Source organism: Nansenia antarctica, assembly GCF_963989245.1.
Source record: "Nansenia antarctica genome assembly, chromosome: 10".
Taxonomy (NCBI): domain Eukaryota; kingdom Metazoa; phylum Chordata; class Actinopteri; order Argentiniformes; family Microstomatidae; genus Nansenia; species Nansenia antarctica.
Genome location: NC_137680.1, coordinates 27,895,592 through 27,923,036, shown reverse-complemented (window position 1 = coordinate 27,923,036; position 27,445 = coordinate 27,895,592). Strand labels below are relative to the sequence as shown.

General features: G+C 44.5%; 2 protein-coding genes across 2 annotated transcripts; one reads left to right on the top strand and one right to left on the bottom strand.

The window, feature by feature from the left end:
- The first annotated feature begins 355 nt into the window (after nucleotides 1-355).
- On the top strand, nucleotides 356-14,437 carry ctss2.1 (cathepsin S, ortholog2, tandem duplicate 1). Its single transcript, XM_080540409.1, has 8 exons — nucleotides 356-389; nucleotides 3,345-3,469; nucleotides 5,910-6,032; nucleotides 8,795-8,947; nucleotides 10,608-10,832; nucleotides 11,947-12,112; nucleotides 12,878-12,980; nucleotides 13,845-14,437. Exons 2-8 carry the CDS (start codon nucleotides 3,347-3,349, stop codon nucleotides 13,942-13,944), a joined length of 993 nt encoding a protein of 330 aa, XP_080396535.1. The 5' UTR covers nucleotides 356-389; nucleotides 3,345-3,346; the 3' UTR covers nucleotides 13,945-14,437.
- Nucleotides 14,438-19,173: 4,736 nt separating this feature from the next.
- On the bottom strand, nucleotides 19,174-26,718 carry onecutl (one cut domain, family member, like; the record flags this gene model as incomplete). Its single annotated transcript, XM_080540404.1, has 2 exons — nucleotides 19,174-19,484; nucleotides 25,533-26,718. 2 exons carry the CDS (start codon nucleotides 26,716-26,718, stop codon nucleotides 19,174-19,176), a joined length of 1,497 nt encoding a protein of 498 aa, XP_080396530.1.
- Nucleotides 26,719-27,445: the final 727 nt, after the last annotated feature.

The following is a 27,445-nucleotide window of genomic DNA, read 5'->3' as shown; positions in this document are numbered from 1 at the left end:
ATACCTATAAAAAGTTATATACTTGTTATTATTATTTTACACAAACAATATTACAAGTTTATAAACGTATAAACTGAAATCTGACAGTAGTATCAAATTAGCCACCCACAGATCCTATGCATTGTACAGGCTACGATATTTTCTGAAAGTTTGTCTAACAATAATGACTACTGAGTCATTCTGAATGACTAAGAAATAAATAAAAATAGCTGATTTGTGCGTTGATGCAATGAGCCTGTTCAAGAAGGTTGATGACAGATCATCTTTCATATGAGGAAGAAGGCAGTTGTACCACGTGATGTTAACAAATAAATATCAACCAGGAAAACAATAGTTTAGTTTAGTCACCCAACAGTGTCTGAAGACGTCAGGCTGTCAGCTGAGATCAGGTAAGCTAACACAATGTCTTAATTGTGTACAGAGGCAAATTCTCCACTGCGAAAAAACTTGTTTCAATTAAAAACAAAATGTAACATGATAATAAAGGGATGAGTTTTACTTTCGTTTTTAATAGATTATGCTCAATTCGTTTCATCAGACGTATTTCAGTTTGTTGATTAAAAAAGAAACCACATTAGGGCCTACATTCGAGTAAAAGTCAATTGTATTTTACATTTTTAAAACCGTTATTTATTTATTTTGATGTTAATTGCATGATATTATGAACACGAGTGTGTTGAAACAGCATGCTGACTGTTGGCCCAGACTGGCTACATCAGGTTAGAATGTGTTTCAACAGCCAGCACACTTGTATAAATGTTGTGATAGACATAGACGTAATCGATGTTAATGTCGTTTTCTATTCCATACATGTACTTCACATTTAGTTTTATGGGACAGCTATGGGACAGACCGGTTAATGAGTTGCGAAAGTTTTTTGGCATCACACACACGCACCCTGAAACCTGTTTACCTGCTTGTCCAAAGAGACCATCACATGTCTGTTTTTAATCCAACTTTTTGGCTGAAAGACCGGATTGATGGTTTTGATTGGTTTTTAACATATTTGCTTGCGCATGAGTTTCAATACCCGGTAACACCTGAAGTGTCTTGTGACAAGCTGACTAATTTGATGGAAGTTCCGTCTTAGTTCATTTGTGGAACTAAAACTCATGACATTGGCTGAAAGATATTGCATTTAGTTGCACATACGTATGTTGTATGGTTTCACAACGTGTGGTATGGTTATGGTTTATTTCACTCACACACACACACACACACACACACACACACACACACACACACACACACACACACACACACACACACACACACACACACACACACACACACACACACACTTGAATTAAGTTTAATTAAGAAAACTGATGTTTCACCTCAAGTGCAGTTCTAGGAGGCTAGGAGACAGGTGTCTTTTAAAATCTTGCACCTGCAGTCCTGTAGACCACTTCCTCCCACTATTGTGGAACAACTGTCAATACAGTAGAACCAGGTCTGGACTGGCCATCTGGCATACCGGGAATTTGCCAGGTGGGCCGCGGTAGTTTTGGGCCGAGCCGACCGACCCCCCCCCAAAAAAATAAAAATAAATCAGGGACAGCGGCCCATTGGTCCATTTTCTATGCAGACACTGGGCTGGCCCAATCAACAGAGAGAAGCAGGGGGGGTCAGGGGTCACGCACGCACGCGGCACCAGACCTCCGTCTCAGTTTCGCGGTAGTTTTGGGCCGAGCCGGCCGGCAAAATAAATTTAGTTAGCCTGGATAGTTACTAGATAGATACTAAGAGAGATGGAGCGCAAAAGCACACTAAAACGGAAGGGAGGCTGGGAAAAACTTAGGGAGAAAAACAAAAAGAAACTCGAGGCAGATGCTGCCAAATGTGTAAACATTAGGGACATGTTTGCTGCACCCTCAAGTTTACCACAGCAGCAACAGCAACAGGTTGAAGAGGAGGCTGGCAGGGAGGAGCGGGAGCAGGGTACAGATACAGAGGATTAGGGTTAGGGTTAGGGTTGAAGAGGAGGCTAGCAGGGAGGAGCGGGAGAAGGGTACAGATACAGAGGATAGAGAGGATACAGAAGAAGCGGGCCGAGTCAGCCTGTAACCGTTGACCCGGTAAGGAAAATATAGGTAGCTGTGTAGGGGTGTAACGGATCGCCCCCCACGGTTCGGCACGCATGTGTACCGCGGATCAATTGCAAAATGTAACCAAGTAATAATATTACTTAATATTAGTTAATATCCCTTGTAAATCACAATGTAGAGTTGCCATGAAAAGATAGACGCGACAGTTGCGTGCTTTGTTTTACTCTAAAGCGCAATGATAGGTTGATAATGGAAAAAAAAATCTAGAACAACAAGGCTGCGTTCGTAAATTCGCTCTGGAATCTGATCACTGAGTACACTGGTCTACTTGCACTGGTACCATTGCTTACTGTATGTAGTCGTCTTTGTAGTGGTTTGGGGGAATACTACAGTTTGACTGTACAGCACAGTATATAAGACGAGTATATAAGGCAAGTATTTTTGTGCTGGTGGGTGTGGTCCGACCGATTGGGGTGGGCCTGTCTGGGCCAAAAATGCCAGGGCCTAATTTTTGTCCCAGTCCAGCCCTGAGTAGAACTCAATAAAAGTCAATAAATCATTTAGAGGAACTGTGTTCCCCAACATCCCATCGATGGCAATAACTCATTTCTTTGAGGTTGTGGCTGAATACTGAATGATCCTGACTAGAAGTGTGATATTTAAAAAATTTTCATTTTTGGCATTTAGCAGACGCCATATTCCAAAGCAGATTACAATCAATACATTTGACTAAGCAAGTGAATCATCAATCCACCAGTCGTAGCAGGAAGAGTAATCCAGCTCAGGCCCGGGGCCATTGGCAGTCTCAGTGATAGAAGGAAAAATCTTCTTCTATCACCTTCTTCTAAACCTAGACTTTTTTATTTTTTTATGTTGTTAATATAGACACTGGAGAAACAGAGAAACAGTACAAGGGGGGCAATAGAAGTTTTAGGGGACACAGTATAGGGAGAAGCAGGTGTCTCAGGAGACGCAGTGCTGGGGGGCAGTAGATGTCTCAGGAGGAGCAGTTAAGGTGTAACCTGAAGAGATGGGTCTGCAGTCTCCGACGGAAGATGGGTAGTGGCTCTGCAGTTCTGACAGCCGTGGGAAGCTCATTCCACCAGCGGGGAGCCAGTGTTGTGAAGAGACGTGATCGGGCAGCATGACTGCCGTGTTGGTGTTTTCTATGTTTTGTACATTTCACAAGAACACCTCAAAAGTCCCAGTCCTCTGTCCTCTAAGCTCAGGGGTACAGTGTGGAGCCTGAGAGGAGGTAGTGTCTGTTCTTGTAAATGCTTCACTCTCTCTGTACAGGCATGATGCTGGGAAGCTTACTGCTGGTTGCGCTGTGTGGGACGGCGGCGGCCCTGTCCAACCCACAGCTCGATCTGCACTGGCAGATGTGGAAGAAGGCGCATGGGAGGAACTACCAGACTGAGGTGAGATGACTCAGCTTAGAGGAACGGTCCGAGGTTTTGCAATGTTTGCAAGTTTTTTTTCTTTTTCGTATTGCTTAAGTTTGATTCTGTTGCATCCTGAGACAAGGTTTCTTAATATCAATAACTCGCAAGTTAGCTTTGCTTTAAATTCATTTTTATTTGTTTCTTCTCAGCTACGATACAGATATGATCCCTTCAGATGTTTAATTACCACTAAACAGCATGGTTCCCATCTGTCTCAACCAATCACCATAGAGAGCATCAAAACAATGACTCTTATTGGTTTAATATGACGCTTTTAAACAGAGGTATTAGGCCTACAATCATTCTTAGTGGTTTATAAAAAATGCATACTTCATAATGTATTTCAATTCACCACAGATTTGAATATCGAGTCTGATTTCTGCTCAACTTTCCAAATTCTTAACACAAAACTCAAAACTGATTACACTTGTATAACATAACCTGTCAAAAGTTCAAAACCTACCGTTATGCTTTCATTTTCATGGGGACATCTTTCAAATTAGAGTCATTGACCCAACATTTTATTTTTTTGTGAAATGCCATGAGAACATTTGAGTTAATCATCAACTCAAAACATAATCATACTGTAGATTCAACATTAGTCCTTCTACCAACCAGTTCACTGCTCTAGTTTGCGATTCTTGAATGGTAATTGTCTGCTGTTGTTAGTTTTTGTCCAGGTTTGGTCATTTGTTTTGTAAGTCATTTTTGTTATCTGTCTTCTGAGTTATCTGTCCTCTTCTTGATATGTTATCTTCTATATTTGGTAGCGTATGTATGTATTTTAATATTTAGAGATTTTAGGTTGACATTTACAGCATGTCTGTTAATCAATGTGCATTGTCCCTATTTTAAATAAATAAATCAAATCAAATCAAATTAAAATAACGCAGCAAAAAATACATTATACATGTTTAAAATGTGATATTTCTTAAGTATTTTAACATTGCATTGTTTAGTCACAGTATTATTTCAGGTGGTTTCACAAATATTTATTTATTATTCTTTTTGCACTTTGATCTGGATATCGATGGCAGATGGACGGTGGATAACGACCTTTATCCTGGGTATCTATGGCTAATGGACATGATGCTGTAATATTACAACCATGATCATACAACGTGTGATCTAGTGTAGTTGTTTCATCTCTGAAAGATCAAAAGGTCAATTGGTGTCAAAAACACATGATGCATTTTTCAAAACGTATGTTTTTGATGTGCTGAACAAAGGGAATAGTTGATGCATGCCGCTTGTGTCCGATGTAAGTCTGTGATCAGTACAGCGAAGACATCTTTGACATCAGTCATGGATTGTCTGTCAAAATGCCATCTCTGCATTTTGAGTTTTAAGAATTTGAAAGTTTGAGCACACATCCGGTATCTGACATTAGCATCAAAGGCAACAAGTTTATTTGTATAGCACATTTCAAACAACAGGGGCAATTCAAAGTGCTTTATATACAGCATTAAAAAATACAGAAAAGGGACGATAGTAAGAAAATAAGAATAAGAAGAACAAGAATAGATACATATGTATCGAAAATCAATAGATACAAATTTAACAAGATAATAAGACAATGAATAAAAAAGATAGATACATAGATAAAAGTGTTATTACTGCAACTGTATTCAACCGCTGGCCTTCCCGATATGGCGTGTTAGATTACAGGTACTGCGTCTGTGTTTAGCCGCAATCTACATAGCTGCTGCTATGGTGGGAGTGATGACTTAGAGTGATGTCTGTGGTGGACTGGGTCTCGTCTTTTGGAAGAGTTGACCTTTACACTGTTACTGTAGATGGAAAACACTTCCTCCCACACATTTCCTTAACTCAGAACAATGGCTTGGTTTAATTGCTTGTTATCGCCTCCCTTCATTGTGTATATGGTAAGGCACTACATATGTTGAAATATCACAAGTCATGGATGGATATGTGTGTGTTTTTCGCCCTGTGTGTTTGTGTGTGTGTGTGTGTGTGTGTGTGTGTGTGTGTGTCTGTATCTGTGTCTGTATCTATGTGTGTGTGTGTGTCTGTGTGTGTGTGTGTGTGTGTGTGTGTGTGTGTGTGTGTGTGTGTGTGTGTGTGTGCGTGGGTGTGTGCGTGCGTGCGTGCATGCGTGCGTGTGTGCATGTGACTGTGTGTGTGCCTGTGTCTGTCTGTGTGTGTGCGCGTGTGTGCGTGTGTGCCTGTGTCTGTCTGTGTTTATGTGTGTGTGTCTGTGTGTGTGTGTGCGTGTTTTTATGTGTCTGTGTCTGTGTGTGTGTGTGCGTGTGTTTATGTGTCTCTGTGTGTGTGTGCGTGTGTTTATGTGTCTGTGTGTGTGTGTGTGTGTGTGTGTGTCTGTGTGTGCGTGTGTTTGTGTGTCTGTGTGTGCGTGTGTTTATGTGTCTCTGTGTGTGTGCGTGTGTGTTGACAGGTAGAGGAGGTGGGCCGTAGGGAGGTCTGGGAGAGGAACCTTCAGCTGGTCAGCCTTCACAACCTGGAGGCCTCCCTGGGCATGCACACCTACGACCTGGGCATGAACCACATGGCTGACCTGGTGAGTTACTACCTGCCTGGGCATGCACACGTATGACCTGGGTATGAACCACATGGCTGACCTGGTGAGTTACTACCTCCCTGGGCATGCACACGTACGACCTGGGTATGAGTCACATGGCTGACCTGGTGAGTTACTACATGCACACGTATGACCTGGGTATGAGTCACATGGCTGAGTTATTACGTTCCCTGGCAACGCCAAAGGGCAGTCAGAAACCCTGCTATCTGATGGCTGTCGTCGTATACCATAAATTAAGAGATCAAGACATTAAGAGATTAAGATTAAGATTAAAATGTATTGTCATCGAACAGAGCACAATTACTGAGACGACAAAAATTCGCTTGTGCACATTGATTGATTGATTATACTTTATTGTCCCCGAGGGGAAATTTGTCTTGGGCATGGTACTTTCATGCTTCAAGTGCAACAGAGACGATACATACAACATACAGTAGACAAAGTAAACAACAGGACAGCAACAAACATTGAGTGACATTGGCAGCAGTTTCCACCTGGACATGGCATCATTTGGTATAAATATATATTGCACATAACCCTTCAAGTGGTGTTTTCGAATATTGCACATGGCCCTTCAAGTGGTGTCTAAGATAAAGTGCAGGTGCTGGTGATCATGTCCTAATCATCGTTTCTGCTTGAGCGAATTGATTAGTTTAATGGAGGATGGGACAAATGATAGTTTTAAGAGCTTATAATTACATCTTGGCATGCAAAGCCTTCTACCTAGGGGGAGAACTTCGTATTCTGTGGAGAGCGGATGTTGGGGGTCTGCGATTATCTTGTTAGCCTTGTCCAGGACAGCTTTTTCATATAGTTTATTTAGGATCGTGTGTGTTCCCCCCCCCAAGGAGGGCTCTGGGCATAGGGTCAGCCAACTTAGTTAGGGGTTAAGTGCCTTGCTCAAGGGCACAACGGCAGTGGTAGGGAGCCTTAGATATGATGCCAGAAGTTATAGTATCAATTATATAATGAACAAAGTGTGATGAGAAAAGTGCAGATCAGAAGATTGATAACGTGATGAGTCAGTGATACAGTCTGGCCTTCATCGATGTCTCACTGGGTTCAATGTCTAGTTCTACAACAGCATGTTTTGATACTGGATTCTGATTGGCTAGCAACAGTGGTAAATACCCCAACTCCCTTCAGTTCAGCTCCAACCGCATTTCCAGTATCAGTGCGCCTCCCAATCAATCTGATTAAGAACACCTGTGCTGACTCCGCCCACTGTTTAGCCAATATCAGTCTATAAATCTGGAGTGTCATTCCAAGGCAAGGCAAGTGAATGTGGCCTAGCCTGCAATGCAATCGTTGAGCTTGTTTATGGGACTATATTCTGTGGCGGAAGGATATATGTATTCTGAAACGATTGTAAATAAATGAATTTAATGTCACAACTGTGTATTTTTTATATTATGTGGTAGCTTTTGTAGAAAAGCAATTGACCATTCGAGGGCGGGGGTTGTGGACTCATTTACCACTGTACAGGGCTCGTGCCACAGCCCTGTACCAGTGGTAAATGTCTCCACAACCCCCTTCCTCTTATGGTAAATTGCTGACTTGTCTACCATTTGTTTTTTGCTGAAATCCTGTGGTGAAATGTGGTGTACATTTGGTGGTGTTGTTTCAAAACTGGATTGACACGTTCGATGAACTTGGAGGGAATCATGGATACCGTAATTCAATAAGCGTGCTGAGTGCTAACCTCAAATCTCTCTACTTCTCTCTCCTTGAAGTGTGTAACACAAGCCTGGTGGGCATTGTTTAAATATGCACCTGATTTCCTTCCTTTCAATGAACAACAACAAAAGAGAACCCTCTTCAAAGCAAATGAACTGTAATTTTACGCCATTTTAGCTGACAGCGTTTGCTTCAGGTTGCTGCTTCTGCTCCTCTTACATTGTGACTGTTACCTGCTACCTAGCGTAAGTTGTGACCTTTTGAATGCTAACCAAGTTTTAGTTAGTGTCATTTTGATGCTTAAGTTGTTGTTGTTGTACAGTATAACAAGACAGACTGATGTGAGCTGATATCACAACACTGTAATATTATGCCATTTAGCTGACAATCGGGAGAAAAAAACCTGTAACCTACATAGCAGCTGCTGTGGTGGAGGGAAGGATGTCTGTGGTGGATCTCTAGGCTTGTCTTTTGAAAGAGTTGACCTTTAGGAAAGGAATTCAAAGTTAGTCATTGCACAGAGTACAACGAAATGCATTTATACTCAAGAGGGGCCATCTAGGCAATGCGTCACAGCCATTGAAGGCGACCCCGGAGCAATTAGGGGTTCAGTGCCTTGCTCGAACCACTGCAAGCTGCCGACTTTGCGATCATTAGATGCCGGCTCTACCGGCTGAGCTACAGCCACCTTTATACTGTTGCTGTGAACACTGTGTGGGCCACGATGTGAAGGAAGGCACTGGAGGACAGTGTTGTTGTACTGCGTGGGATGGAATGAGGAATTGTATGAAACGTCCAAAAACGTCCTCATTCCATTCGATCCATTACACTGGGCCCGACCTCCGATGTCCTCCTCCACCAGCCTCCGCGAGCCTCCACCAGCCTCCACCAGCCTCCACTGGTTCACTCCCTCTGACCACAGTTTGGCCCCTATAGGTCTTTCTTGACCCTGTCTGTTAGTTGTGTGGGCAACTGGGCCCAACTGTTTAACCTGTAGTATGAGTGTAGTATGCCTTTTAAAACTCTTAATTAAGTGTGTTGTGTCTCTTGTCACCCTCTCTCAGACCGAAGAGGAGATCCTCCGCTCGTTTGCGTTGACGCGTGTCCCGGCTGACCTCCAGAGGGGGCCCTCAGCATTCGTAGGCTCGTCCGGCGCCTCCGTACCTGACACTGTGGACTGGAGAGAGAGAGGCTATGTCACTCCAGTCAAGATGCAGGTACGTTAAAAACACATCTCACATTGTGACTGCTAGTGCAGTCAGGGCTCCCACGGGTCCTTGAAATCCTTGAAAGTTTGTGAATTTGAGAGAAAAAAGTCTTAAAAGTTTTTGAAAATAGACATGGGTCATTGAAAGCGCTTGAATTCCCCTCTCTCTCTCTCTCTCTCTCTCTCTAAAAAAAAATATATACATATTCAAAAATGTTTTACTTAGCTCGTCAACTAGTAAATAAGTATTGCTTAACTTTACACATATTTCGCAATATATTGTTTTGCTGTGCTGTGGTAGAGAAGGCAAGAGACCATCTAGTGTTCACACATTCAAGCCTCTCTTTTTAATTGTTGTCTGTGAGTGGATAGTTCCTATTGTTCCTATTATTCCTATGAATTCTGTCTCAAACTATGCCGTGTTGGGTCCTTGAATTTGAGGGAATTGAGTCTTGAAGGTCCTTGAATAGTGCTTGAATTTGATGTTTCAGAAGGTGTGGGAAGTGAACCCTGGTTAAAAAACATCTTACATTGTGACTGTTGTTAGTGTAGTGTACGTTGTGACGTTGTGAATGCTAACTCAACGTTTTTGGTTAGTGTCTGCGTTGCTTAAGTTGTTGTTACCGTGACAACACTGAAGTGAGATGATGTCACAACACAAAGAGCTGTCTCTCCAGCTCTCACTTCCTTCTACAGGGAGCCCTCTTCCTTCTTACTGGGTTGAATTGGTTCCTGTTGTGTGAGGAAGTCGTTGCTTGTTGTGCAAGTTTGACATGCACACACACACACACACACACACACACACACACACACACACACACACACACACACACACACACAGATTGCTCAAGGGCCTCAACGTTGTATGAACATCGTACACACTACTCTTAGTAATTCATCATTATTCATAATTATGATTAATCACTTTATTTTTGGTGTCTTTTTGATTGATAATAATATATAAATATGTATTTGGCACCAGGTAGTAAACAGGTTTATTTGTTTTACGTAATATCATAAAAAGGAAACCCCATTGGGAGAATACCCTTTTTTTTTTTTTCATCAAATGTTTCTTTATTTTCTTTTAAAACAGACATAATAACAAAACAAGACAACAAGGCCACATCCTGCAACCAACGCCCCCAACAACCCATACAACCACACCACAACACACAAATTACAATATAGCTATCTAGGTATTAGGGACATACATTACAAGTCGGAACCCAAAACAAAAAATAAAGTAAATAAAATAAAATAAAATAACCCCCACCCATATGTATAAAATAAAGTGACACCAAATGAACATGTCAAATAAAGTAGAACTACAGGGATTATAAACGTGTTTTAGTCAGAATATCAAACTGTCAAAGTTACCTGTGAGTAACCTCTCTGCCTGTCTGTCTCTGCGTGCCTGCCTGCCTGTCTCTCTGCGTGCCTGCCTGCCTGCCTGCCTATCTGTCTCTCTGTCTCTCTGCCTGTCTCTCTGTCTCTCTCTGTCTGTCTGTCTGTCTGTCTCTCTCTCTCTCTCTGTCACTCTCTCTCTCTCTCTCTGTTTCTCTCCCTCTCTCTCTCTCTCCGTCTCTCTCTCTCTCTGTCACTCTCTCTCTCTCTGTTTCTCTCCCTCTCTCTCTCCCTCTCTCTCTCCCTCTCTCTCTCTCTCTGCCTAGGGTTCCTGTGGCTCCTGTTGGGCCTTCAGCTCTGCGGGGGCCCTGGAGGGCCAGCTGATGAAGACCACCGGCAGACTGGTGGACCTGAGCCCCCAGAACCTGGTGGACTGCTCCAGCAAATATGGCAACAAGGGCTGCAACGGAGGCTTCATGAACCAGGCCTTCCAGTACGTCATCGACAACCAGGGCATCGACTCAGACCAGTCCTACCCCTACAGGGGCGTGGTGAGTAAACGGACTGACTTATATATGGGGCGATAGGGCCTTTTCAGCTGCAGCCCCGTCCCTCTGGAACGCCCTCCCCAACCACATCAGACAGGCCAACACCCTGCCAACATTTAAACAGGCCCTCAAAACCCACCTCTTCAAGCTTGCCTTCACCAGTTAACCCTCTCCCCCTCCCCTTCCCATGTGTCCCCAGCACTACCTTAATCAGGCCCCTATACTTTCTTTATTTTCATTTTTGTTTCTTTTTATTATTACTACTTGATCTTTTCAGTTTGTAAAGCGTCTTTGAGTGTCTAGAAAAGTGCTATATAAGTCAAATGTATAATTATTATTATTATTATTATTATTATTATTATTATTATTATTATTATAATATAGCGCCTTATTCCAAAGCGCTTTACAATGGCCTCTCATTCACCCATTCACACACACATTCACACACCAATGGCGGCAAACTACCATACAAGGCGCTGGCCCGCTCATTGGGAGCAATTTGGGGTTAAGTGTCTTGCCCAAGGACATGTCTACATGTGGCGAGCCGGGGCTCGAACCGCCGATCTGCCAACCTTGTGATCATTAGACGCTTGGCTCTACCTCCTGCGCCGCAGCCGCCCCATGAGTGAGTGGGCTGTGTGGAGCGTTGACCTTTTTGACCGCGGCCCTATAGATCCAATAAAATCTCCATCCAGTATGTAGATTCAGAATAACTGCAGTGTGTGAGATATCTATCTATCTCAGTGCAGCTCTGAATGTAAATGTGACATACAAGTATTGGATGGATGGATCTAAAAGGAAGCATGATTGATCTGTAAAAATGTCTTAACTGTCCCTCCTAAAGACCTCTTCACCCCCACTAACCCCCTTTTACAGTTTCTCTACTGTAAATAAATTAATAATAATAATAATAATATATATTTTTTAAAAGAAGTAATTCTAACTTCTTCTAGCATTGTGATGACTGATGGATAGTCTATTCACTTACTTAGACAGATGTATTTGTTGTAAGTCGATTTGGATAAAGGCGTCTGCTAGATGCCAAAAATGTCAATGTAAATGACCCAACCAATACAACATTTGACCCTGCTGTCTTGCCGTATCTTTGTGGCTGTAGCAAGACAACTGCCAGTACAACCCCTGGTACCGGGCGGCCAACTGCTCCAAGTACTCCTTCCTGCCTGAGGGGGATGAGGGGGCGCTGAAGGAGGCCCTGGCCACCATCGGACCCATCTCTGTTGCCATCGACGCCACCAGACCTCAGTTCCTCTTGTACCGCAGTGGTACGGAACACTTTATTTATTTATTTATTTATTTTCACATTATTAGCAACCATGGTCGTTCTTCCATCTGGTGACGCTGCCTCGCCTAACCTGCGTCACCGTGGACGTAGGCTATCTGTGGTAAAACGGTGCTCTCGCAGAAGTAACTGTCAGTGGTGTGACTGTAAGGACGCTGGTCGTGGTTATGTCGATATTCCTGTTTGTCGACCAGCGTTTAAGCACTTTGAATTGAATTAATTGTACTGTGGTAGCATGAGCTAATCATTCAGGCTCTCCAACTTGTGTGCCTCCTCATCCCCACTACCCCCCTGTACAGTTTCTCTACTATAAATGTGTATATATATACAGTATATATATATGTTACGGTACATGTGGGAATGCGGTACATGTGGGAAAACTAGGGTTATGGTTAGGTGCTAGGGTGCTAGGGTTAAGGTTAGGGTTAGGGGTAGGGGTAGGGTTAGGGTTAGGATTACGGTTAGGGTTAGACATGCCAGCATGTACCAAGTCGACGTAGCACCTAACCCTAACCCTAGTTTTCCCACATGTACCGTATTCCCACATGTACCGTAACATATATATATAATCATAATTCTTAATTCTTCTTGCATTGTAACTGCCAATGGCCTCTGGTTTTGGCATAGATTACTTTTTCTTATAATGACTGATGGATAGACGATTCAGTTACTTAGACAAACTTGTTTTTTGCAAGTTGCTTTGGATAAAGACACAAAAATGTCAACTGTCAAATGTGTGCCGTTGTAGGTGTTTATGACGATCCGACCTGCACAAAGAACATAAACCATGCTGTCCTCGCGGTGGGATACGGAACACTGGGCGGGCAGGACTACTGGCTGGTGAAGAACAGGTGAGGAGGTTTCACACTTTAGTCAACCTTCCTGTCTTCACACCTCCATCAGCTCTCCTGATGTTGAATTTGGCCAATCAAATTAAATTCACTCCCATGTTACAATTTTCATCTCCATCAGAAAACACATTTGTGACAGCAGCTGGTGAAAGCGGGAGCAAGTCGGCAACCGACCAAATGTTCCGACCTTTATTCAGAAAAATGTATATCGATTTAAAAGTTGTTGAAAATCAATGACACACTCCCTAGTCAAGCCATAACATTGCAATGCAATGGATTCTATGAGTAATCCCCACTACTCTACACTAACTAGGTAGTAGTGCGGATTACTCACCGAATCCATTGCATTGCAATGTTTTGGCTTGACTAGCGAGTGTGTCATTGATTTTCAACAACGTTGAAATTTATAAAAAATAAAGGTCGGAACATTTTGTCGGTTGCCGACATGTTCCCGGTTTCACCAGCTGCTGTCATAATTGTCTTCACCCAGTGGTCACCTCCTCTATTCACCTCACTCACTCACTTTTTCACTGTACAATACATTTTTTCCAGAACTTTCTCTCTTACAGTAGGGACTAACAAAGGGAATCTGAGAATGGTTTGAGTTTGTTTCAAATCAAAGCTACTCCAGGGCAATGGGGGGGGGGGGGGGGGGCAATAAATATGTTACTTCCACACGGAACATCATACAAGTAGATTCCAGTTCTCAACCATGTTCTGCTTTGCTGTCCAACTTTTTATCTTTAGCAGTAACAGGGCAGCTTCAGAGTCCAAGTGAACCTTGCTTATAATAGTTATTGCTGTTGTTCTATCGGGTATCAGTGTATCATGTATATATATATCTTCCACACCCTCTCTGTCTAGCTGGGACGTGACATTTGGAGACCAGGGATATATACGGATGTCCCGGAATAAGGACAACCAGTGTGGCATTGCCCTGTTTGGCTGCTACCCTATCATGTGATTCTGCTACCCTATCATGTGACTCAAAGTGACCTGGCTGCCTGGAAAAACTGAAGGGCTTTTGATTGATTGTTTTTAACTCTTTCATTGTTTAAGATGGTTGTTTTATATATATACAGTATATATACAGTATACTGTATATATATAAATATATATATATGCCATTTAGATTACGCTTTTATCCAACAGACTTAGGTACATTGCGCTGTATATTTTCTGTATATATGGTCCCAGTGGAAACAAACCCACAACCTAATCCTTTTTAGCTCCATGCTTTACCACCTGAGCCACAGAGGACTACGTTTTAACCATTTGACCTCGCTGTCCTAAATGTTATAGTTGATTTTTGTTTCCTGAAAGCCAGTGTAGTTTTAGAGGCTGATGTTGTGCATACGACAACTAATAGTAGAGTATGAATACTACAGTAAGATTGTGTTTTATCTCCATAGCCTAAATCGAACTAATGATAACATTTTAACAAACTATGGGCCGGTTTACCAGACAAGGATTAGTCTTAATCTGCGTCCATGAGATCTGCCCGTTGTGTTGATGTATTGGTATGGATTACAAATTAAATATATTTCTACCTCTAAACTGTTGCAATCCCCCATGGTTTGGTTTGTTTGTGTGTGTGTGTGTGTGTGTGTGTGTGTGTGTGTGTGTGTGTGTGTGTGTGTGTGTGTGTGTGTGTGTGTGTGTGTGCGTGCGTGCGTGCGTGCGTGCGTGCGTGCGTGCGTGCGTGCGTGCGTGCGTGTGTGTGTGTGCGTACGTGCACACGGCCATGCTTGTATATGTGTGCTTGTGTGTCAGTGTGGAGGCAGGGAAAAATGTATTTCCATTTCCTGAGGCACAGTCAAACTACTACAGTACTGTACACACACACACACACACACACACACACACACACACACACACATTGTACACCTACACACACACACACACACACACACACTTACAACTCCAGAGACTAAGTGTGGCCCTGTCTCCGTATGCAGCTATATCATCTTCAAGTCAGAGGAGGACTGTACACTGTTGGGTTACAAATGAGTCATTTTTTATTTTTTAGTGCAACATCACAACAAACAATTTCACATGAGGTATTCAAAGGGATTCTCTTTAGTTGTCGATACAAAATGTCCCACCATGATTGACGTTTAAAGTGTTGTGTTTTTTTGTTTTTTTTAAAGCCTTTGGTTGGTTAGCCACATTCATTAGTAAGTCTAACACATGGACGAAAAGAATGGCACGATTAGCATGGTGGGTGAGTCCAAGTTGAGGAACCCAGACTAGGTCAAATATAATATTTCCCCCCTCAACTTGTCGTCGTTAAAGCTTTTGTATGGGTTCATTTATTCCTACTTACAACAGTGGGATCAAACAGTATTTCAACTAACACTAAACATCTTGGAAAAAGAGGGAAATGGTTTTACAAATGTGGAAAAATAGCTTTCGTCTCCTCACGGACCTTATTGTATTCGGGTGAACGCTCGATTCGTGGGCTTCATGAACTGTGACGGTAACTCACATGATTCTATTTGGAAACAAGGAATAGGCAACGTTGATTACAGCAAGATCCTCCTTGCTTGGATTGTCACCTCCTTTTTCATTTATTTATTTTTGGTCTTGACAATGATTTTTTTAAATATACAGAGTATGTATAAATATGACTTTCTAGCATGTTGAACTAAGCTTTGGCTGGACGGGGCTTGGTTTGCCCCTGCGACAGATTGATTCCAGCACGTTTTGGTTCGGAAAAAAGGCATGAAGAGACAGATGGACAGACAAGACAGACAGACAGACAGACACCCTGACAGGATGGAATCTTTGGTTAAGGAACATCTTTGCCACACAACATCTCACATAGTTGAGGTAGATGGGTAAGTCTTCATGTACACAGAGGAAGGTAGGGGAGGGGACATAGGGGACATAGGGGTTACAGAGACAAGACTTTCCTCTGCAGGCACCACACCTTATGTCAGTTTCTCAGTTCCAATTTCCAATGCAGAACTTCAAATAAAGCGTGACTAAAAAATGTTTACTGAACACATCTTATCCAACTAGACTGGTGCTTTTGAATCTTTGGTGCTCTATTGTAGCTAGAGAGGCAGGGAACGGTTAACATTATCCTTTGTTGTTCAACCATGGTTTGCCATGGTTTGGAAAGTTCCCATGGATCTTTGGTGGTATTTTTGTTTCAATTTGATTCCTCAACATTTACTTTTTAATATGACAGTCTGCTCTCTTACTTTCAACAAACATATCATTCATATCAACAGCTTCTTCAATGGCCTTGTTTTTAATTCAGGCTCCAGTGCCTCTGTGGTCCACTAGGGGGCGCCACAGACTAAATCTGTGACACACATCACCTGCAATATCTAACATATCTAACTCCATACAAAGGAGAGATACCCCTTCGTTGACACAGTGCAGACAGTGAGTAGATACACAAAGTATTTCCCCATGTTGGGCTAGACTCGCAATCTAAAGCGCAAACAAACTAAACAAAACGGAAAAGACGCCCCGTTGCCTTCGATAGAACAACAGCGACAGTGATCAGAAGAAGGAACAAAAAAGAGCATCAAAACAGGTTGGGGTTTTCATTTCTCCCTGGACCAGACCTCCCCCTCCTTGGCTCACAGCATGCTTACAATTGTTGCTCATTAAACTTTAATTCTACTCCCTGCCCCTAACATCCAGCCCCCACCCCACAACCCCCCCCAACCCCATTTCCAAAACATCGCCCCCCTGTTCTGGGTGTTTCAGCCACCTCTCTGATCTCCCCCGCCCCCTCTGAATGGCCCTAAAGCCCACAGGTCTGGCCAAGAGCAGACCCCAGACCAGATACGGAAAAAGACAGAGAGGAGACGGATGAAAAAAGACTCCTCTTTGAAGTCTGCAGAAAAAGTCGATGGCCTCTTTCATGACCGCCTGTCTTTCAAGTGCCCACTGTGAAGGGGGCCCCCACACCATGCCCTTCCGAAGGTTAAAGACACACAGAGATAGGGCGGGGGGGGGGGGCAGAAATGGCCAAGCGAGCGCCACAACCAGTACCTGACGAAACCAAAAACCTAGAAAGCCGCCCTCAAGGACGTTTTATAAATGTGACTGAGAGAACTGGCAGAAGGGATGAGTCTGGAGAGAGGGTGGTGAGATCACATTAGGCAGGACGAACACAGAAGTGTCTGCACTGCAGGAGGGGGGGGGGCAGGGGGTCGGGGGTGGAGAGGAGGAGAGGAGGGGTTGGAGTCACTATTATGCCATCCCCAGACTGATGCACAGTATGCATGTTTCCATGTGGTCTCCAAGGATCCGTACTTAAGAGCTTTAGGTGCTCTGTAAGAGCTTCCCTGGACACTCCACACACTGCTGCTGAATGGTGTTTGAACACATTTTTTTACAAGCAACCTGTGGCCTTATGGGATGCCATGTTATTACCACAACATTCAAACAAGCGTGGTCTTGGCGTAAGAGCAGACCGCAGAGACATTTGCCAAGAGTAAAGAAATCCCCATTATTCTACAAAAAACAAAGGCCAGGCCTTAGAGAGAGAGAGAGAGAGAGAGAGAGAGAGAGAGAGAGAGAGAGAGAGAGAGAGAGAGAGAGAAGAGATACGTAACATCACTAGGAGTATGGGGAGAGGGACGGGGTTAGGCCGTACATTCAGGGAGGACAATCTTAATCTTTGGTATTACGATGGGGTTCTACAGCTAAAAGTGCCCATCAGAAAACATCTTCAGTTTCACACAGACATACAAAGCATCGTTAAATAAATACTTACAGTATATAGATAGCATAAATAAATAACCAAATCAATAAATAGAGAGAAGAGAAGGAAAAAAACAAAAACAATAAATACACAAATGCAGTAATAAATACATTGATCGGTTCAGCAATTGTAATTTTAACCTCTGACTCCAATCAAACTGGATATGTTAAAACCCTCATGTCCCTTATGGAACAAAAGCGACCTTGTATGTAGCCGGACTGAAATGACAACCCGCACTCTCGACGTATCTCTATAAATACAGCAATGTGCTTGAAATCTGTACAAAAGGGCTGAAAGAGTCAAATTCCTCCATTTTCTAGTCGTCTGTAAAAAAAGATTTTGCAATGGAGCAGAGGTGAGTTCAGTTATGTGTTTTCAAACGAGTGGAAAAAAAGATCACGACATCACTGTACATTGTGTCACGTGTACATCATTCGTTCATGTCCATTGTGTTCAAAGGTTGTTGTTGATGTTGTTGTTTTTTTGTTTTTCTGGTCAAAATGGCTACACGGCTTGTGATTGGCAGGTCAGTCAGTGTCTTAAAGCTGGAAGGTTGCACCAAAAAGTCTCGGATTGGGCATCCCTCGAAATTGACTGAATCTGTCCCGATTTAAAGTGAGATACCACTTTGGTTCCCTCTTGAAAACTCTGATTCGTTCAAGGCGAAACCATTGTCAAGAAATGTGAAGGGATGGTCAAGGTTCTCGAGATGATTGAAAAAAAGAAGAACCAAGGAGTGTTCGACAACCTCCTGATAATCCAGACTTGGAACTTGGAACTTGGAACTTGGAACACCTCTGCAGTCCCGGTCACCACGTTGAATGGAAACACATGCTGAGATAAGGGGGGGGGGGGACTAGATTCCTCTAAAAACACGTATGCGATGGAGCTATCTGCATCTTATTCTCATCAACGTTTGTCTTTATTCCTCCAAGAGAAATAAGACCTTAGAAGATGGAGGAAAAAGCCTAACAAAGATCTGTAGTTACAGCAGGTGTTATCCTAAATGGTTTAATCTACGAAACCCCTTGATTTCTCATTTCCGTGAGGTAAATAAAACATTCTGATTATTATCCTCATAACCATTACCTAACCATAACCGAAACTAACGCGATGTAAATATGTGGATGTAGAAGTCACGGCTGTTCACTGCGAACCTCGAAAAAAGTCAAATCAACTTTGCACCCTTTAAACCATACAAATCAGGCTTTCGTTAACGATAATATCATTCTGGCTATCACCCCCCCCCCCCCTGTCACTCAAAGGAGCGATCAACTTTGGTTTGGAAATGCTTTGGGATACTTCTTCAGAAAAAACATATTATATTAGCCAACTTCCCTCCCTCACTCCTCCTGATAACAAGGAGTACATGATGACCTCTGATCTCTGCCTCGACCAGTCCATGTGCCCCCTGCTCCCTCACCGCCCCCCCGCCAGGGCCACGCCGCCTCCTCTTCTTTCCCATCAGGCCGTGCTGCAGGACACAGCGGAGGAGGACACGCCGGAGCCCGAGGAGCCTGTGGAGGACGGGCGGCCCTCCTCTGCCCACTTGCTGATGTTCCGGCGCCGGGCGTTCATGAAGAAGTTGCTGACCGTGGAGAGCTCCAGCCCCAGCTGCTGGGAGATGGTGATCTGCAGGTCTTTGGCGGGCCGGTGGTTCTCCCTGAAGATAGCCAGGAGCGTGCGCCTCTGGAGGTCCGTGAACACCAGCCTGGTGCGCTTCGGGCCCTGGTTCCGCTCCAGTTTATTCTGTTCCTGCTCCTTCCTCTTGCAGGCTGTTTGGGAGGGAAAAAGTGGAGGGGAGAAATGGGTTAGCTTAGCGTATATAAAAGAGCGTACCGGGCTAACTAGGACAAATGGATTAGCTGGGAGAAAGTGGATTTGTTCGAAAGAAACAGATTACGGCAGCAACTTTGATTAGCTAAAAGAGAAGAATCAGCAACTTGTTTTTCTGCACGTTTTGGTAGAGTGGATTTCTATCCCACAAGGACTCAGAGTAAAGACATCCAGCTGTCCCACATTAGCATGCAGCTACTGTAGCTACTAGCTAGGCCTGCTGTCTACAACTACTAAGTCTGGTGCCATGGGCATTATACTCTCTAGATAAAAATAAGAAAACATTTTAAACAATATGAATGAAATAACTAGGTGTTTATCTGGTTCATCCTATCATCAAACGCTGTGTATGTATTCATGGGATATTATGGGATTATCCTGCCTAATTTGTTGCTTCCTCTTGGCACCAAAGACCTTTATTGAGGTCTGTGTGCTGCTGAGTGGCAGACATGCAGCATTGTGTCAAGTACTCATTTCAGTTACACTGCCTACCCGAATGGCTGTCAGCATTGTGTTATTTTAGCCTATTGTATAATAGGTTTTTCAATTCAACAATTGTAAAAAAAAAATACATATATATATTGAGTAACATTGAATCCAGTTTTCAGTTCAAATCCTCATGTATGAGTCACAATGGCATACAGGACTATATATTTGCTAAATAATGGCGTTCAACAATTCACTAGCAACCCAGGGCCACACACACACAAACCGCATACTGCAGACAATGCAACCTTGAACCCTTCCCAATGAATAACACACTGCTGTATGTCCCTGAGAAATCCAGTCATTTGAAATGACCCTGTAGAAGTTTGAGTTTTTGTTCAATGTTAACATTTTTGCAGGGCTGAGGAAGATAAATATTTGCACAACGTTTGGGAACATTCTGTGCTGAAATCCATTACAGGCTCAGACAAAAGGTTTAACATAATGATACATACGATAGTGTATATGCTCTATCTCTCATGACCTTTCACCTTTAAACCTTTAACCTTGATTAACATATGTGTACAGGAAGCACAACGCCCACCTTAGCTTTTGTATACTAGACCTTTCTCATGTCCAACTCCCCCCCTCCTCCCCCCCCTCTCTCTCTTTCTGCCTGTCGCCCTTATCTCCCCGTCTTCCTTGCTGTAGTGGACACTCCAACATCATTAGTTTCTCATAAAAGTCATTTACATGAGGCACAGAGAGTGAGTGATAATCACTTTAGGGGGAACTAATTTATTTTCTATTAAATAGGTTACGTCAGAGGTGAGTGAAACAAGCCGAGTGTGCAGTGCCCAGAGTGTTTAGAAGCCTTAAGTGGACTAAAACATATCTGGGCGGCTCTGGTAATTACCTAAATGCACACTTTTAAGACGTCTCAATCAGCAGTGTGTGGTGGTTGTTTTTTTTCTTGTTTTTTTGCTGATAGTGAAGAACGTCTTTCTAAAGCGTAAGCAGTGACACACACACACACACACACACACACACACACACACACACAAACGCGCACACACACACACACACACACACACAAACACACACGCACACATCTCAAAGGGGGATGTTGAGATGTTCAACACACTCTGGTTCGGTACTATAATTGCCTGTGTAAGACTTTATTTAAAAGGTAAACATTTAGAGACAATTTACAAATCTCTTTATCATTGGGATATTGGAGCATTTAGATACATCACTATCACCTCACTGCTGTGCTGCCTTGTCCAGCGCTATCATAACTATGGCAATTGTATTTCATTTCAAGGCCTGTGGCTGTGATTACTTCGAAATACAGTTGCATGTACCTCAACCTTATGCATTCTATTAAAAAATCAAGAAAATACAGCTGGAATTCTCAGGGCACCGAGCGTTCGCTCCAAGTCATTATCGGAAGGAAATATTTGGCTCTGGGATGCACTCCCCTCGTGTCAACTTGAGATTACAAGACTTGTTAGCTTTTAGGCATCTGGAGATCATTTGCATATCTGAGAGTTATCGAACCACGTCTCATTAAAATCTGAACAGGCCCGAGATGTCAAAAACGTGTCAATATCCGCACAACTAAAATAAATATGTATTTTTTTTAACAACTGTTACATTTTTTACGGCCATTACATATTCCTACCATGTCAGGACTAACGGAGTCAGCTACTGTATACTGTATAACCCATACCTCTCTACACTCACGGCTACACATAGTAATGAAAGCAACAACGTGATAGTCGTGGCTAGCTCGCCTGTACTGTGGATTTATGGGTAGTTGGAGGAGTCAGGGTGTCCTACTCCTCCCCTCCACCCCATCCTTTCCTCCTCTCTCTCCCTCACTGGCAATCATAACGCCGACCATTAAGTAAATGCTTCCTTATGCTGTAATCATGTGTAAAAGGCTCGCAATTACCATGCTATAAATCCGTGGCACTGGGGCTAGTCCTGGAGACATAAATATTCCCCTATAGGCTTCTTATGATCGTGGGAACAGCCCCTAATCATGATGTATACCCCTGTCTCGTGTTGCTGAAACGTGATCGAAAGCCCTTTCCCTACCCCCCGGCGTCTGAACCTCCACCCCCCTCCTAGTCGACCCCCTCCTTGTCTCCCCCCCGCTCCCCGCTCCCCATCCCACCCCCCCACCCCCCCCTCCATCCTCCCCCCCTCTAGCCCCAGCCCCAGCCCACCCCCTGCTGATTTCTTGGGCCAGGGGCTGATAGAAATTATTGATTAAATCTGTGCAGCTCAGACTCCTCGACCCACAGAGGCTGGTTAACCCTTTCAGCTCCAGAACAGGGAGCTGCAACAACCAGATATAAAAAAAACAACATTGTTTGTTTGGGAGGTGCTGGGCTGTTAAAAGCCACGTTGGGCTGTTTACTATTTTTGATATGCATAACGGTTTCCCTGGCAACCTTTGCGCTACGATAACCGAACATACGTGCACGCGGTGGCTTGGGCTTTGTGGTTTTTCATTATTGGGGGGGTGGGGGGCGATGGGGGGGGGGGGGGGGGTGACGCAGGCACTGGAGCCAACACATAAACCGCATTGACCTTTCTTATTCATTTAGACCTTTAGTCAAGGGCTTCAGCCATCATCTTTAAAGTTATATTCCCTGATCCCCCTCGACTTAAAGTGTTCAAGCACCGCTGTGTGGTCCTTATCCTGCTCTCTGCCTTCTACTCTGACTGAAGCCTGATTGCCTCCTCCACAGCCTGAGGTCGGCAGGCTTGAAGACGCATCTCATGTACAGTTGCAGTAATCCACAGAGCATAACTAACCAACACACCAACCCAAGGAAAAGAAAATACTGCGGTAACGCAGATAACCTCTGTGTGTGTGTGTGTGTGTGTGTGTGTGTGTGTGTGTGTGTGTGTAAGCACCTCTACTCAGCATGTAGAGAAACATCGCTGGATGACGATGACAACGACAACAACGTCATATCATTCGGGCCATCATTTATGGCAACGCTTTCCAGCGTAAACACCGACCGCCTTTGTAAAAAAAAAGAAGGACCACCGGAATTAATTTATTTAAAAAAATGTTTTTTTGAAATAAACCATTCTCACAATTGAACCTGGTGTGTGTATTTTAAAGAGAGAGATGCTGCATTAAGGGTGCGGGATCATGGTAAAACTTGAGGCGTGAAGACTTGAGAGCTATCTTCAGACTAGGGAGCACACGGCGGCTCTCTGTGCATCCTAATTCCAGTCTCCATCAGTCGGTGCGGGCCGAGGTGTGTGTGTGGGCAGGGCGTGCTGCTCGTTCCCATGGAAATCAATAGAGGCTTGTAATTAAACAAAAGGGGGTTGTCCAACGGAGAGAAAAAAAGAAGAAAAAACCCCCCCAATCCCCTCAGAAAGTAGGTTATGTAGAAAAAGTGTCGAGCTGTCCAGAATTGTGGCTTTGCATGGCCAAGAACTACAACCTACTTATTCACTTTAGTTATTATTATTGTGATTTTTTGGGGGGGGTTATCTGAATGCTGCTTCAATGCTAATAAAGCCAAAGAATTGGACTCTTGTGTACTTGTGTACAATGAGACGTAATAAAAGCGCAACATTCTGATTCTGAGGAACTCAATTTGCAAGTTTAGACTGTGTGGGAGGGGAGGGGGGGGGGGGGGGAGAAGCATTGTCGAATGTTATAATACGCTCACAACACTGCCTACGTGTATGGCCCTTAATTTTTTATGACTATGATTGATCTGCTCTTTGAATTTTGAGCAGTGAGTCATGAAAAGAGATCTCAGAGCGCTGAGCTGAAGACCTTGAATGCTGAAACGTCCTCAAAACTGTACCACCATACAGACAAAAGGATCCTACACACAAAAATAAATATCCACTTACAGTATTTTGTCATGTTTTGTCACGAAAGAAAAAAAACCAACGAGGGACAGGGAAACAGCAGCTAATTTGTGAAGTGAAGATTGGATGGATTTAAGATGAACACACACACACGAAAAAAATAAAAAGAATTTCTGTAAACCAGAACAAGACAATTCATCACTTGTAACCGGGGCTCTGAGTCTGATTGTTGTAACATTTTGTCGAATAGAGGATGTACACATGTGCTCAGAGAGCTAAACAATCAAAGATCAATAATTGTGAGAGGATTGCAAGAGTGCACAATCATTACTTATGAACCCCATTGTGCTTTTGAGCTTAATCAGTCGGGGTTGCTGACAGATAGTGAAAAGCTGTGATCAACTGGGCTTGCTCACACACACGCACGGCTCACACACACGTACAGCTCACACACACGTACAGCTCACAGACCCCTGCAGTGAACAGATCACCAGGCGCCACACACACACCCACACACTCCCACTCCCACCCACACGCGCACACACACACACACACACACACACACACACACACACACTCTCTCTCTCTCTCTCTTCTTGTATTACTGTGTTCACATGTATCTTGTTCTATGTATCAGATGGGTTCGGGGTCCCTATGGAGTAACAACACTGTAACTAGGCACTGTACCTTGTGCTGCCTGGTCTTCCATGCACATCCCTCAAGAATATCACATATCAACTAACAGATTACACTCTGCCTCTCAAGAAGAAACCTTCTTACCTAATGTTGTTTTGATACTGTATATACCTCCATTTGGACAATAATTTAATTCATTTTAGGACATACAGGGATTTCACATGAAGTGTGAGTGAAAGCACAGGTTAATGGTGTCAACAACCGTTTTTTTTTTTTGTGTTCATAGCAGAATAGGCTCTACTGTTGAGATTTGGATTTTTGAAGTTGTATCTGGGCGAATGCTCTTGTGCGTCAAATATCATGCTCTCGTTTCAGTCCTGTACCCAGCAGATATAAATCAACTGTTGTAAAAATGTCACCTCTGCATTCATCATTTGGTCAAATGTCCATGTCTGTTTGTATGGTTCTGTCAACGCTACAGATCAATAGAAATTGTTTTTTCGAGCCAAATAGACAAAGGAATAAAACTGCCCCCCCCCCCCCCTTGCACAAATTCTCCATTTGTGTTGAATGTAGTTCGAAACACGTATTTGTTTCAAGGCCTAAAACGGACAGAAACAGCACAAATAATGACCCGGCTCTTCAAATCTTTGAACTGGTGGAAAAATATCATATGGACAACTTGAGCCTTTCTTCCCTCTGACTTCCTCTTACTTCAGCAGCATACTGATTTAGAAAGTTGCCTTTACGAGGTGAAAAACATGGACTTAAGGCCTAGAGAGAAAGAGCAAGTGTGTGTGTGTGTGTGTGTGTGTGTGTGTGTGTGTGTGTGTGTGTCTGTGTGTGTCTGTGTGTGTGTGCGGTGCGTGTGCGTGTGTGTGTGTGTGTGCGTGCAAGCGAGCGTGTGTGTGTGTGTGTGTGTGTGTGTTTGTGCCTACGCGTGTGTGTGTGTATGTTTGTGTATGTGTGTGTGCATGCACGTGTGTATGCATATGCGTGCATGCATGCACGCGCGTGTGTGTGTGTGTGTGTGTGCGAGAGACAGATACAGAAAGAGAGAGAGCTCTTACCCTCCAGTCGCAGCGATGCCATCCTTTGAAACTCGGGCTCCTGAAGCCAGCGGGACATCCTCTTGAAGGTCTCCCGGCCAGACTTGAGCTTGCCCCAGGGCTTGGGGTTCCTCAGGAGGTCAGACAGGGTGCCCTGTGACCTACACAGCACCCTCTCCGCAAAGATGGCCTGGGGGATGCTGTACCTCTTCAGCTCGTTGATGATCCTCTGGGCCACGTCCCTGGTGTCGATCTCCTCCCCGCCGGCTCCCCCGACCCCCCCTCCTCCTCCACCTCCTCCTCCTCCTCCGCCCTGGGAGCTCGGCAGCATGCCCTCGCTGGGCGAGGACGAGGCGGAGGAGGAGGAGGAGGAGGAGTGGAGCCCGGGGTGGTGGTGGTGCTCCCCCCCTCCTCCGGCCTTGGAGGAGGCCTGCTGGCCGGGGTGGTGGTGGTGGTGGTGGTGGTGCTGGTAGTGCTGGCTGTAGATGTGAGGGTGGTGGCCGGGCGCGTGCTGGTGGACGACCTCCATCTTGTTCAGCTGGTGGCCCCCGATCGCCGACGACGAGTCGCCCCCCCCCACCCCCACCCCCACCCCCAGCCCCCCCGGGGGCGACATCTCCCTGCCAAAGTCCGACGGCGGCCTGCAGAAGATGTTCCCCCCGTGGACCTCGTAGCCTCCCGGGAGCATCTGGGCGGCACCGTTCCCGTTGGGGCTGTTCCCCAGGCTCCCGTAGCCGTGCATGGTCGTCGCAGCGCCCAGACCCGACCCCGCCGAGGGCGGCGAGAGGCTCTGCGACATCCCCAGGTGGTCCTTGCTCGCGTAGGGGTTGTAGAAGTTGGTCCCCAGGCCCCGGGCGTCCTCGCGCATGAGGGTAAAGCTCCCGATGACGTTGCTGACCGGCAGGCAGGGGTGGTGGTGGTGGTGGTGGTGGTGGAACTTGTCGTCGAAGGGCTGCAGGGGGGTCAGGGTGGTGTACGTGCTGCCACAGCTGGAGGGGGCGTCCCCTCCGTAGCCCAGAGCCGACATGGAGTGGTCGAAGCCCGGGGGCCGGTGCTCCGGCTCCAGGGACATGGAGGGGGGCCCCCCCAGGGTGGTCCTTGGGAAGGCAGCGGAGAGGTCCCGGGAATGCAGCATCGCCCTGCCGTCCTGGCTGTGCGCGAGCTCGGCGTGGCTGTGGATGGACATCTCCCCGAGACTTCCATCCATTTTGAAATTCGGTGGGGAATAACGAATAATAATAATAATGGGGTAATTTGTTGTTGGCCGCTGCTGCTGTTGTTGTTTAACAGTCTCTGTCTGGGAGGGATAGTTCTCCTGTTGCAATATAGTATGGATTTATTGATTTCAGAATGAATGAATTGATTTATAGGCTTATAGACTGTCTAATTAATTATCTGGTCAAATTAAGTAGTCTATTTAAACTCCAGGAAATCGAGACGTGCAGCAGCGTTAGTAGCAGCGACTATCACATTATTTTTTGATTTGTGCACTCTTGTCTCCGGTTCTTTGGTGCCCAACTGTGTTCCTTCGGCAGAATCGTCTCTTTCGTGCCTGCAAGGAGACAACATATTTAGCCTGCATTTTGATAACAACAGGCCTTTCTTGCCACATAACGACATAGCATATCTCAAGCATCCATCTCCTTGTAACAATAAAGTTGAAGTTATAAGAAGAAGAATCACAAACAATCATTCATTAATTTCCATTGCAACGAAGCGTGCATTGCACCTGGAACAGGCAAGCCGGCGAAAGCAAACAAATTCACTCTTTAAAAAAAATACCCTCTTGCCCTATCATGCAAAGTTCTGAATACTCGATGAGCGCGCATGTGATGCTTCGGACATTAACGCGCGTCAGGCTTGCATATTTTCTCAACACAACACACATGCAATGGTGCTATGAATCGATGACATATCCATATCCAAGCAGGAAA

Coding starts and splice junctions, on each gene's coding strand:
- ctss2.1 (XM_080540409.1), top strand. CDS start 3,347: ATGATGCTGGGAAGCTTACTGCTGGTTGCGCTGTGTGGGACGGCGGCG. Junction 12,113..12,877: donor GTTCCTCTTGTACCGCAGTG/GTACGGAACACT, acceptor GTGCCGTTGTAG/GTGTTTATGACGATCCGACC. Junction 12,981..13,844: donor TACTGGCTGGTGAAGAACAG/GTGAGGAGGTTT, acceptor CTCTCTGTCTAG/CTGGGACGTGACATTTGGAG.